General features: G+C 37.1%; 1 protein-coding gene across 2 annotated transcripts in view; it reads right to left on the bottom strand.

Annotated features, from left to right (window-relative positions):
• Positions 1 to 13849, bottom strand: part of LOC136811276 (poly [ADP-ribose] polymerase tankyrase-like) — a 46987-nt gene that overhangs the window by 20392 nt on the left and 12746 nt on the right. For both annotated transcript variants that reach the window (XM_067067889.1, XM_067067890.1), the window contains exons 9-26: positions 13433 to 13599; positions 13079 to 13185; positions 12121 to 12277; positions 11219 to 11427; positions 10543 to 10764; positions 9549 to 9728; positions 8927 to 9061; positions 7006 to 7326; positions 6557 to 6760; positions 5802 to 6199; positions 5427 to 5557; positions 4100 to 4337; positions 3436 to 3619; positions 2840 to 2916; positions 2277 to 2523; positions 1542 to 1694; positions 1055 to 1135; positions 313 to 530 (exon numbers count right to left, since the gene is read on the bottom strand). In XM_067067889.1, the coding sequence (XP_066923990.1) occupies positions 313 to 530; positions 1055 to 1135; positions 1542 to 1694; positions 2277 to 2523; positions 2840 to 2916; positions 3436 to 3619; positions 4100 to 4337; positions 5427 to 5557; positions 5802 to 6199; positions 6557 to 6760; positions 7006 to 7326; positions 8927 to 9061; positions 9549 to 9728; positions 10543 to 10764; positions 11219 to 11427; positions 12121 to 12277; positions 13079 to 13185; positions 13433 to 13599 (3429 nt within the window). The remainder of the gene's footprint in view (positions 1 to 312; positions 531 to 1054; positions 1136 to 1541; positions 1695 to 2276; positions 2524 to 2839; positions 2917 to 3435; positions 3620 to 4099; positions 4338 to 5426; positions 5558 to 5801; positions 6200 to 6556; positions 6761 to 7005; positions 7327 to 8926; positions 9062 to 9548; positions 9729 to 10542; positions 10765 to 11218; positions 11428 to 12120; positions 12278 to 13078; positions 13186 to 13432; positions 13600 to 13849) is intronic.

Below are 13849 nucleotides of genomic sequence, written 5' to 3'. Positions count from 1 at the left end.
ATGTTTCTGTGATCGAAACCTTCACACTAGCAATTGGAACAGTGTTTAGAAATTGGTCATATCTCGAATTTGGAAATAAGTTATAATTTAATAACATTTGTTTTCGTTTAGCCATGGATGTTTCAAAACCATAAGAGGTCTCAAAACTTCTAAATGCATAGCCAAGAGATATCAATTTTTTTCTGTGATGGAACGTTAACGACAGCAGATTAAAAATGCCTTGAAAAGTTCAAAGTTAGCAATTTGCAAGAATAGGAGATACAGCAAAGTAATCAAGGAAGTTTTCCTCGTCTAGAGTAAAAAAGAGCATACCGAGAGATAGGATAAGAACTTTTTACATTTCCATTTAATAACGCCCGAACGATGGGCGTTCGTCCACGTCCATCTTGAACATTGAGCAGACTGGGTGCTAGTTTAACCAGGAGAGCAGCTGACGGGAAATTGTTTTCAACAGCGTAATGAATGGGTAAGGATGACGTTGAGTCAGCAGATTTGATATTGATACCACAATTGATTAAGTATTTGGCAACCTGTTTGGAAAATTTAATTCTCGATAAGTGTTAGACTTTATCTGTCTCAGTAGACATACAACCCCCAAAACACGCCTGTGTCACAGACCTGCTGAGACTCAAGCCCCCACTGGAATATTTGGCAAAGATTTCGTCCCCGGTGAGAAAATACCCTGGAAATTCAGCCCCACTGGGAAATTGACTTTGATTTCATCCCCACTCGGCATTCAATGTTTAAAAATTGCACTCCAAAACCATCCCCATTGGATTTTTCAACCTTGGAACAAAAGAATCTCGATCCAAATTGGGATTTCAATAGGAACTTTTATGGAATTCCACCGGGACTGTGAGACAGGGATGTCCCAAAGCCTTATTTCCGAAAAAAAATTATGACAACATTTTTAACCTTTGACTAGATGACTAAGTCAAAATAATGGTGACAATGAAGTAGAGAGCAATAGAGAAATGAAGGACAAAATATACGGTTTTTTTGCTTTGGCGACTAAAATAAAGACTTAATGACGATTTTTTGATAATATACATACATCAAGCCATGTTTTCTTTCTATTAGGTATCTCCTTCTCCAATAAACCTGTTTCTTCGTTGAAAGAGAAGCCGCTAAAGTCCTGAAAGAAAATACATTTCAAAAATTTGAATTAGTCCACTCTCTAATTCTCTTCTTTCAATTTATCTATATAACTCCTGATTGAAATTTTGGTCATCTCAACTGGACCGGGGCCAAGAAGGGTAAATTACGAGAAAAAGAAATAATATTTTGTACAACGTTGCTATAGTTGTTGCGGCGCACCAAGTAGACACCCACCCCTATTAAAATTTCAACGTACAATATGGAAATATTTCATTCGTTCCGTTCTCTGATAAAGTTTTCCGGACGGTAACATTTTCTGATCATGCGTAAAAGATTTTTACAAAAAATGACAAACATTTCCCTGACGAAAGCTTTCCCCGTAGAAGTTTCCTCCCTCCCTTTAAGCCTTTAAAGGTATCGTCAATATAGATATAGGTATTCACCTCGTCATCCAAAGCTAGACTTTTATCTGAGACGTGTATACACAACAGATGTAAAAGGTTTCTTCGTTCCTCGTCTACACCCGTAGCCTTGTATTCTCGATGCTTTGCAAGGAGCGTCCAAATCAAGTGTAATTTCTCTTCCGAAATACCAGCCTATTAAAAACAGTCAAAGCAAAGTTTTCATTTTAAACGGGGAATCAACTATCACAGCAAAGGAGCCAACGTAGCCCCCAATATATCACAATGGGCTTTTCCAGAAAAAACTTTTCCCCCACTGTTGATGATATTGATTTTTCGAAGTATACTTTATTAGTAAATACCCCCCTGGATATCTATTCTTATAAAGATGCTTACCCCTGGATATCGTATTTTTTACTTATAAAGACACTTTACCCCCTGGATATCTACTCCCTTGTAGATATTTAACCCCCTGGATATCTACTTTTGAACAAAAATCGTTAACCCCCTGGATATCCGATATCCTCAACAGGGGGGGGGCACGGACTATTTCTAGAAAAGCCCATTTCGAGTATTGAGAATTACAATTAGCGTTTAATATGGCCTTCTTTCCTTGCTTGCTCAGTTCGAACAAAATAGAATTCAACACAAGATAGCGGACTATCCAGTTCTAAAACTTGACATGCTTCTTTTAAAAATGGGAAGCCCGATCCAGTCAAATAGTTAGAGATCAGTGAATAGAACAGCGCCCGCTAAAATGTGTACACAATGGTTTACCTGAATAGCATCGAACATTGGCAATTTTGACACTTCCAACATGATGTAAGCCAAATCTTTCCAGTCTTGAATCAAAACGAAAACAAAAGCAGAAACTAAAAAGTCTTCAGGTTTTTCAGCCGAATAATCCCATTTATATTTGTTGGATGATATGCCTTCTTCGTATTGTTTTATCTGTTCCTTGGTTACGCGTTTGTATATATTGCATTGTGGGTCAGCACCCTCTTGAAGCATCATCATAGCAGTGCTAAGAAAATAATAGTCAAGCCACTCTTGTTAGCGAAGTTAAGTATCGGAATATATTTCTCGATGAAGAACGGGCTTTCTGAAGCCGTCGTGTTGCATCACAATATTGTCTACAGGCTAACTGGGAAGCTAGGCATGACATACCCGGCACTGGAAATATCAGCTTTGCTTATAAAACGAACCCCCGCTTTATCTTTCGTTCTAGAAGCAAGGGTGACTTTTTCTCAAAAATGGTATCAAACTGACTTTTGAATCGGGCGATACTAAACTAATAATAGAAAACAATTTTAGAAAATTGATCTCCGACTGATTCTTACCCATGATGCTTGTTTTTCAATGCAATAGCCAAAGGCGTGTTTCCATTCTTATCTGTCAGCTTGTCGTCTGCACCAAGCTAAGAAAAAGCAAACAAAATTTCCCATGTGCTGTCCAGGTGGCAGATATTAGCGAGTTTAAGTATTTGCACTTTTCGAGGACAGCAGATTGACTGAAGCGATTTGGAATGAAACTCAGTTTTGACTAGCCTAGTGTCCACTTAAAGCTTTTGACCCGCAAAATCGAGGACGGTAAAAATGCTGATTAAGCGTCGTCCTCAGTTGTCATGATCTAGCCAAGTCGAACCCTAACCGTCTCAGTCGCTGGAAAACACACATACATAAACTAGCTAAAACAAGGGGACGGGGGTTGTCTTCCATTTGTAAGGGACACGAAGATAAAAGTCAAGACCAACGTGCGAAAAGGTTCTGATCCACTGATAGAGCAATGACAGAAGGCATCATCACCAGTAGTCAAAACAACATTTTTCGTCTGAGACGGAATTTTACGCAAAAAATTGACGAACACATTCTTAAAATTTTGTTGAATAACCCCGTCCGCCAACCGGCCTACCTACTCCACAATTTCTCAAAAATACCTTTTTCAACTGCATGCATGAGATAGTCGCACCACGTTGGCACCCATAATGCAGCGGCGTATTCCCCTCATTGTCTTGATGACTGACGTAATCTTTCATGTTGAATTTAGATTGGTTGTATTCAGTACACAAAAGATGAATGAGAGACATGGGATCGCAAATGTTTGTCGAGTCCAATTTCTTGCTGAAATAAAATCAAGAATCAACCAAGTAGAATACTTCTTTGAAAAATATCCAAAGCTTCGCATCGCTTTGATTATATAGTGGTAAAAGCACATTTTTTTGACCCAGGCTGGAAATCGGACTTTAAACAACAATTTTTAAAACTTTGCATAATTTTGTGGAGCTTGAAGAAAGAGAAGCCTTATTTGTATCTTCCTGGAAACGGAAATCCGTCTGACTGAGACGGAAGAACTTTATATATTAATTATTTGACCAAGCAGACAAATGTCAAAAACGTCGGGCACTATTCGAAACGAAATTTCCTCTACCCGCTTTTTTCCATTATATCGATTCTTAGCGTTTAAATGTATATAAGGGATCATACAGGACCATCAAATGACACCAGCCTTATAAAAAGTTTACTTTTACGAAAAATCGGCTTTGTGAAACACGTACGTAAACACGAAAGTATGTTTATAATAAAAAGCAATTACCCCCTTACCTGTTTGATTTGTCAAAGAATGCGTAATGAATCGGGAAGCGGCCGCGCGAACACTCAACATCTAATAGTGCACCATGAGATATCAGCAATATTTCAAGTTCATTGGTTGTTTCATAATCACCTGATGCCAGCATTACTAGATTGTGTAACACTGTGCGACCATTTTTGTCATCTTGCGCGTTCACATCGAGACCAGCTTTCAAGAGACGTTTGAAAATAGCAATTTTCTTGCTGACAGCTATAAGAAAATATGAAGATTCATTTATAGATTGACTTTCTTTCAATTTGCAAACTTTTCGGTATCTCGAAAAATGTTCAAGATCCAATTGATAAAAGATTCTGGAGTCTTTAAAGGGATAATCAGATGGTTTGAGATATTTAGATTACAGAAATCTTCTGTGGTCCTTAGTAAAACTTCAAAGTATTTAATTGTGTAACAATTTTCCAAATTTGATATTTTTGCAAATGGGTTCTTGTTCTTACACGTTTCTTACGTTCAAATTCTATTGTTTTCATCCTAAAAGCCAAACACTTGTAACTTAAATATCTAACCTTTGGAAAATAGTTAGGTAAAAATATTTTAAGAATTTTGCTCAGGACAATAGAAGGATCCCACATGCAAAATTGTACAAACCATCTGATTATTCCTTAACCCTATTTTTATCAGGGGGGGGGTTCCACCAGGCTGGCACTCTTTTGCTAATAAGCTCATTGAAAATGTTTTGTAACACTCTGAAAGTTTCTGACTTTTAATATAACCCTAATTTTATTAGTATGTTAAAAACCGGCAAATTATGTTAAAGGTATTCTTTTTTGCTTTTAGAAATTCAAAACAGGCTTGCAAAATCTCCATTCGTTCAACTTTAATTGCTAATTTATTGAATAGTACTTTTTCATTGGTCAGCGATAATTGTGAAACTTTGTGATGACGTCATCAGCTTCATGATGGCGTCATCAACCCAAATTTTTTTCTATTAACTCCTTTTATGGTAGAAAACATTTCTGCCAAGTTTCAAGTCCAAATCTTTTCTAGATCAAAAGTTATGCAAGGCTGGTGGAAAACACCGGGGGGTGACCCTTGAGAATACAAAACCCGAAAAAGCCTGATAATAATAGGGTTAAAGTAATGATGGAAACTGAATATCTAAGCATATCTGGAACTTTGTCCTTATGATATCAATGCTGCTGAAGGGGATATCATATACGGTAGATCTATGATCAGATGCGTGACGTATCTTTTAAAATTGCTTACTTTTTGGTGTTTTGAAAATGTCTAGAGTTCAATTGATAAATCTGGAAGCTTTTAACGATGTATAGGAAAACTTACAAGGCTTTTTCTTAAGCGATGCGTGATGTGCAGCAGACATTCCATTCTGGTCAACCAGGTTGACATTTTTGCATTCTTTCAATACTGCTAATAAGCCGTCATCTGTTTCTTCTGTAGAGGAACCACCAAATCTGATGAAAAAAAAAGCAAAAACATTATTTTTGTTATGAAAGATCTTCTCAACAAAATTTTACCAAAACTAACAGGTGAAAAAAGGAAATTATTTATGATTTCTTCTTGAAAATAGTCACGGAATTTAGAGTTTCACTAACTCAAGCGTTTCAGTTGATCTACCACTGTAAGATAGTCAATAGTGAAAATATTGGGGAAACTCTCCTAGACTAAATCTTTCTTTACAGTAATAAAGACACTAACCTTTCTTCCTCATCAATTTCATCTGCTTTCGTGATTTTAATCCAAGATTTCATCGCAATCACTAGAGTAGGTGCCAGTTCATCTTTCTCCTTATTACTTGACCCTATTTCAACGTTCGCTCCATGATCCAAAAAGTCTTGCGTGTAATTGGTAGTATTCATCAGCTTGTAATGTAAAGGGGTGCGACCATGAAGATCTTTGGCATTCAGGAGTTCACCAATTTTGGGCACATGTTTGTAAAACACCTCCATAACTTCTCGGCTGATATTCTTCATAGCAAGTAAATGGAAAATGTTCATTTGTCCAAAACTGTTGTAACCTTTGAACTTTTCTTGATTTTCGTCTAATTTTTCGTAATCCAGGGAGGGTTTAGGCCACAAAGTGTATTGTAGAGCAGGCTAGTAGAAGATATAAAATTAAGAAGATTTTGATTTTGATATCACCAGCTATACTTTTATGGACCTACCTGATAATAAAATTAAACATTTTTGAGAAAATAATTTGGAAAGAGAAACTATCAACAAAAGACTTTTGAAAAAGAAATATTTTTAATAATAATCAACTATCAGAAAAATGCGCAGCTTAATAATAAGTCTCTAGAAAACTCAAACCAACACACTCCACCGTGACATTTTTTATTTATTTTTAATAATTAGAAAAGTAATAATTTGGCTAAGAACATTGACCGGTAGATTACAGGACACCTTGAGGAATGTCCGTGTAGCATCTAACCAGCATCTAATGAGAAAACTAACCTTGTCGTCAGGTCCCATTGCCGTCTTTTGAACCAGAATATCGGTATCAACGAAACATTCTGTCAACAAAGTTTTAACAAGTTTGGTGTACTGCGGTAGAGTTCTCTTCATCTGGTTTTTACTTGCAATGTTGTAGACGAATGATAGCAAAGGTGTGAAACCATTATTGTCCACCTTGTTGCTGAACTCCTTGGTCAAATTACACTGATGAAAAAGAAAATAATATAAATTGATATAATTTACAGTCTCCACAGCTCGAACACGCACGGGGAACACAAATTTGTTTGAGTTATAGGAATTTCGCGGTATGGAGCATAATGTTTATATGGCATGCGATGATTCTCAAACTATCGCTGTTCAAGATTGCGACAATTTGAAAAAGATCGCGACAGGTTTTTGAAATTTCTGAAATAAAAGATAATTTGTGAAAGAAAGACTACGTGAGATACCTTTTTCAGAATATTATGAAACAATTGAAAAGTTTTCTTGTCCTCTGGCTCCAGCTTTTCCAACATCATGTGTAAAACATTTTGACCGTGTTTATTCTCGTACACCATCAAGTCTATGTTCGGGTCGTCCAACAAAATTTCACAGATTTTTAAGTAGGATTGGGATAAAGCGAACGTGAATAACGAATGCTTGTCTTTGCGTATACTGTTTACATCTGCCCCATGCTTGAGAAGGTTTTTCAAAAGCTCAAGTTGAGCATGGTTGTACATCTTTCCACGTTTTTCGGATTCCTCGTTTGACTTTGATGTGAAAGATTTATCCTACAGAAAAGTAATACAGTATTATAACATTACATTGATTTTCTGGTAAAGATGACTCGTGAGTAGCAGATAGTGCTTACCACGGACCTTTATTGATCGAAGTTTTCATTGAATTGGTACCCGCAAAGAAGACTGTGTTAAAAATTTACGTCTAAAGGCCGGTCTCCACTTGCGCGCGCTGCGATTGCACTTTTCGAACAGAGCTTACCCACTATTGGTCAAAAGAAAAATGAAGCAACTCCATTGGTGCGATCTGACGTAACGTAACGGATGGATAAAGTTGAAATGTGTTCAACTTTTTTTTCTAGCGCGCGCTACATTTTTATTACGTAATCTTTTTTCCAAGCAAAAAGGATTGAAGCCAAAAGATGCGATCGCAGCGCAGGCAAGTGGAAACCGGCCTTAACGGCGCTACATCTATAAGTATTCAAAGGAACGTAGATCTAGCGCTCTCGATACATTTGCACCGCTATTGAGTATTGCCGCCATTTAGGGTATCAATTTTCAAAAAACTCTGATCAAAAATTTTGCTGGGCCAGGGTTGAGAAACTTGGTCCATGGTATATAAAGATCAGTGGTGCATACACAAGGCCGCGTCTGACTTTAGGATCTGTCTTCATCTTGCCGTGTCCCTTATTCATATTTGTGCCTTTGTTGAATGTTGCATTTCTATTTGTGTATGTACATGTTTTTTTTTTACAAGAACATAAGGCTTTGATGGCCAGAATGTTAAGAACATGTTAAGAACATTTCAAGGCTTTGTGGAATCTTAAAACACCGAATTTCTTAAGAAAATTGACAAAAATAATAAAAACTGGCGAAAATAAGAACATGTTAGGAACAATTTTAGGCTTAAAACTCAAACAGTTAAGAAAGTCCTAAGGCTTTGGATGTTCTTATAAAAAAGCGTGTAGTGTATGGTTAAGAGAGATGAGTGAACTAAAGAAAGTGATTACTTGTGTTTTGATCCTTATATATAAGATTTTTCTAACTTTCATTAGAGCACGGAACTCAGAGTGATGCACTTTTTAAGTTTTAATGGAAGATAACTTTTAAAATATTGATATATGGCTCTGGTTCCTAACTAATCGAGCACTCTTATGGCATTGATTTACTACACTTGTTTTAATTTTCTTTAGATGTAAAATCAATCAAATAAATTTACTTTCAAAAAACATGTCTCTCCAACCAAGTTATTTTGGCTTTTAAAGTGAATCTTTGAGTAACATAGAAGGCAAGCAATTGTTCATCTATTTGAACTGAGAACAGTAAACCAGACATACAATATTATAAAGAACCACCAGGAAAAATTTTGCTCATAACAAGAGCAAATTAAATAAAACTTCAACCTTAGTGTTCTCGGGCGTATCCAAGTACAGTTAACGCTCTCTAATTCGATCTTCAAGGGGAATTGGATTTTCATCGAATAAGGGAGCATCGTTTATGAGAGTTTCTTGTTGACAGGGACTTTAAATTTCATCGAATAAGGGAGTCTATCAAATAGCAGAGCGTCAAATTAGAGAGCTTCAACTGTATAAACGTTATTTTCGATATTAAACCGGTGTACACAGGCGACGGAGACGAGGTTGAGAAAACTTACCACCACATAAGCAGACAGGTCTTTGTCATAGTTTTGGTCGATGAAATGTAATACAGTTTTATTATCATCTTCCGTTTTCCCAACAGTGGCAGATGCGCCGTTCTCAAGAAGAAAATCAGCCAGTGGAAAGTTCTCCTAAAATAACAAGAAATACTAATTGAATTAGGTGTCAATACTCGAATATATTTGGACCATATTCAAACGTTACGGCTCCACATCGTTCCAAATTAAAACGTTCCATAACACTGTGTTAACGTCAAAATTCGAAACGCCAAAAGAAAACACGTTACAAAGCAAAACAGATCGAAAAGGCTCCATTCCACTATTTTTAGCGGAGCCGAATTGCTTCGTTTTCTTGCTCTGAAACGTTCCAAAACCAATATAAACACTCTCGATCCGTAACGAAAACCATACGGGAGCGATACGAGATCGTCTGATCATGGTCTTTATCACTAATACCTTGCAAAAATTGAACGGAGAAAACCGTCACTTTTCTTCGCCCACTTCTCCGGTTTTCCCCGATAGTATATACATATACTATGTATATACTATATTATATAGGTTTCATTAACAAAACGAAATTCCGAATCAAGTGGAAATAAATCTCAAAAATACTACTTACATTAGCAACTGCAGCAATTAAGGGCGTAACGCCCTCATCACTCACTCCGTTGATATCAACGCCCGCCTTTAACAAAAGTTCAGCGATTTTTATTGAGATGCTCATCATTTCTTTGTCAATGGTTTGATATCGCTCATACAAAACATTGGTGTAGATCGATGATCGCGCTAGGTAATGGAACTGAAATACATAAGAGAAAACACAATAAAATGATGATCGATTTGAGTTTGATGTAATATGAAGAGAATCGTAGCATGGTCATTGATTTCAGCGCCCCGCAGGAGTTATATACGATACTCCTGGATGGGAAATTGAAAATTTTTGCCGCACGAAAACAAAGAAAAGAATAGGTTAAAAACGTCATTCTAAATGAGACACAAATCTTCAGGTTTCATTTTTCTTTGCTTGAGAAAGTTGAAGATTCATCTCTAGCCCGTTAAAGGCTTTAAACTCAATCATGGAGCATCTAGCTACGATGTGCAAGGTTGTGAGTTAAGGCCGAGAAATATCAAAGAATAAAAAAAAGTACTAGAGGCCTAAGCTTTATTCTAAACAAAACAGAGGAAGTTTAAGTAGAACAATTTGAGGCAAGAGTTTCTACCCTTCCTTCGCGTCAACTTTTTCGAGGTTTTGCAGCTAGCAAACATTGAATGATGTTTCAACATTCAGCTTGTACGTTATAGAAACGTAATGTACGTTAGATGAACATTGAAACAGCATTAAGTAAGTCTGCGATCGCAGTCGGAGGCGACCCGGAGGCGACCCGAAGGCTCATCTTTCGATAGCTATCCACCCGAAGGTAGGGGTAGGCGCCACTCTTTCTCCCTGGATTACTCCACTTACCCTTGATCATTTTCTTAATTGCTGAGCATCAAGCAGAGAGACATCAAGTACCATTTTGGAAATCTTTGGTATTACCCGGCTGGGGGTTGAACCCACAACCTTGCACACCGTAGCAGGATGCTTTACCACTGCACTACGGTCCGTCACTCACCAGATTAGAACTTGAGCCATCTGTCAACTGAGGATTGGCATGATATTTCTCTAGCAGATGTTTGACAAGTGTGTATTGTTCTTCACACAGCGTTCCAGTTAAATGTTTCATCAGGATCGTCAAGCCGTTCTCGTCAACAAAATTTACATCAACACCAGCGTCTAACAATAAATCACCGATTTCAATGTAATGTTTCATTAACGCAACTGCTAAAGGTGTTGTCTAGAATGAAAAAGTAAAAGGAGTAAAAAATAATATATTGTTGCTTTTGAGATACAGTTGCCCCTCTCTAATTCGATTTTCGAGGGAAATTTGGTTTCGATCGAATAAGGGAGTTTAACGAATAAGGGAGCGTCGTTTATGAGAGTTTCTTGCTGACGGGGACTTTAAATTTCATCGAATAAAGGAGCCTATCGAATAGTAGACGTCGAATTAGAGAGCGTCAGCTGTATTAAAAAGCATGGCAGGTTTCGTTTTTGGAAAGAATAATAGAGACATTTTCATAAAATTCATCATGTATCTTGATGAATATTACATCAAATAGTCGGGTTAATAAATCTCAATAACCAACTTTTACCTATTCAATATCTGCTTACTATACTATAAACAACTCAAGACTAGATTTTGAGAGGAGTCTATTATTCAATTCCTATTAAAAGTAAAAGTTATGCATTACCTTCCAATTATTTGGTATGTTTGCATCGGCACCACCCTCTAACAATAACTTGACACAATGATACCATCCGTAAGCGGCCGCATAATGTATCGGCGTGTTGTCAGAGCTATCTCGCGCATCCGGGTTAACGCCGATACGTAAGAGGTAAGCCACGATTTGACTGTGTCCGTTCATACATGCATACATAAGGGCTGTCTTATTTCGGCACACTTTAGAGATAAGGAAATTAATTAAAGTTCGCTAAATGTTTTTCAGTAGAGAATAGGACATTCATGATATTCATGACGTGATGTTTTCTACGGAAAAACCCCAGTTTTTGCCAATAGTGGCAAATTTTATACAACGTTTGTCTAGTTTTTAAATTTGTCACTACTGGCTAAAACCGGGGTATTTCCGTAAAAAACATTACGTCATGAATATAATGAATATATTATTATATTATTTAGTAAGTTAATAATATTTTATAAGTTTTGAAAAATCAAAGTTAACAAGAATATTGGGCTCTTCCGGAAAATGTCCGTACATGGGGCTGGAGGATATAGTGTCAAGGAGGGGGGTTAGTGGAAAATCTACAAAATTTGCCCTGTCCGGGGGTAAACTTGTCTGTTTGAGGGTAATTGTTGACCATGGGTTAACAAATGCAAGTCCAGGGGGTTAGACCTGCTGTCTGGGGGGGGGGAATTTTCAAAAAATGTTATCCAACACCCCCCCCACCATATTCAAATCTTTTCTGGAAAAGCCCATTTATAGGTTTTGGGAAATCAAAATTCCTTTAAATTCGGTAAACCAATATATTGTAAAAAGGTTTCCCACACAACATTCTTGCATTTCAAATTAAAAAGAACATATAGGATCAAAGGATTTAGACAAATTCTATTTTCAGGAAGAAAATTTTTTTATACTTTTCAGGTCAGGTTTAGCACCATTTTCATGGAGGAATTTGACTGTTTCGTAATGTCCTTTGGCTGCAGCCAAACCAAGTGGTGTCATATTCTCTTGAACAGCACTTGATTTGATATTGACATTAGCATTGTGTTCCAGCAATACCTTAATGCAGTCCTAAGAGAAGATAAAAAGTAAAAAAGATAGGAAATTTATGATCTTGGCAATAATATTGTTGCATTGGACTGAATGTTCCGTACAGTTCAAAGATACTTTAACGGGATAAAATTTCGCAGGGACTTAATTTCGCGGCTGGCACTATTGGGTGGCAATATTTTCACGATTTTGTGACTTTTACTGTCAAATAATGCATGTTGGTTGTTGAAATACGCATTATTTGCGCTTCTTTGATGCAAGTAGACATTGAAATAGTATTTATTTGACATATTTTGAGTTTTGTTTAGAAATATTTCGCGGATGAGACCCTTCCAAATTTCCGTTGGGACTTAATTTTACGGATGACACCCAAATCCGCGAAATCCGCGAAATTTAATCCCCGCGAAAGTTTATCCCATTAAAGTAGCTGAGCGAGCTGGCCGTGGAACCCGTGAAAGCAATTGAAATTTGTATATCCAAGTAAAAAAATCGACTCTATCGACTCTTTCCAACTCTAGAATTGTCTAATTCGAAGTCAACCCGAGATTTCTGTAAAGCCCGAAGGGCTAGAAGGAGTGCTTCAAGCTTTGCCAAGCAAAAATAAGTGAATATCGCAAATAAAATGTTTTTTGATAAGCCGCGAAGCTTCTGATTGGAAATTCTATTGTAATATCGCGTAACCTCGGTAGTAACTTCCTACCGAACCAATGCAGAATTTTCAGTAAAAGCACGCCATCTAGCCGTTCGAGTTTTACAGGTCTGTGTGTCAACAAGCAAAGTAAATAAAACATCGGACGAGGTTGTTAATAACTTGCTACATACGTTAAATCCACGTTTAGCTGCATGATGAAGAGCAGTGAATGTTTTCTTGTCTTTAGCGTTGATGTTGATCTTAGGTTTCATTGGTGTGTTTGCTTCGTCAGTTTTATCTACAACAAACAAAGGTAACTTTTTTCTTTTAAAAGAACAAACACTGTGCGAATGTGAAAATTTGAATCGTCAAAAAATGAAGACGTTACAAAAGCAAAACAGATCCAATCAGTTTCATTCCACTATCTTCATCTGAACAGAACTGCTCCGAAACGTTCCAAAATCAGTATGAACACTCTCGATCCGTAACGAAAATCATACCGGAGCTATACGAAACCGTAACGTCTGAACATGGTCTGTATGTACCTTTTTCACTAGTAGTTTCATCTTCTTCATCCTCACCATCATCACTATCTTCATTCTGAGCCACTTTGCAACTCATCAGAACTGCAATGTTTTCCACACGGTTGCATTTGACAGCAATGATGAGTGGTGTCAATTTTTGCCCGTTCGGGATGGTCACGTCAGCTCCCCTGAAGGACGTAAAGGGAAGAACAGAAGATTTTAAGAGATAACATTTTAGTCATTTTCAGGCACTTTTAAAAGCAAGACAATCGCACGTTTAGATTCTTATGGGGAATACATGGAATGACCCCTACAACCAAAATCTTCCTGAAAAAGGCTGGGGGCTGGATTTTTTTTAATTTCCAGGGGTACCTATGATCTCTGGGGGTACCTATCTTTTATACAGTAAGGTCTGGGGGCTGGGAAACTATATTTTAT

Source organism: Clytia hemisphaerica, unplaced genomic scaffold (assembly GCF_902728285.1).
Source record: "Clytia hemisphaerica strain Z4C2 unplaced genomic scaffold, Clytia hemisphaerica genome assembly, whole genome shotgun sequence".
In the NCBI taxonomy this organism is placed as follows: Eukaryota; Metazoa; Cnidaria; class Hydrozoa; order Leptothecata; family Clytiidae; genus Clytia; species Clytia hemisphaerica.
The sequence above is the reverse complement of the archived record's forward strand: the minus strand, read 5'-3'. Positions and strand labels throughout refer to the sequence as shown.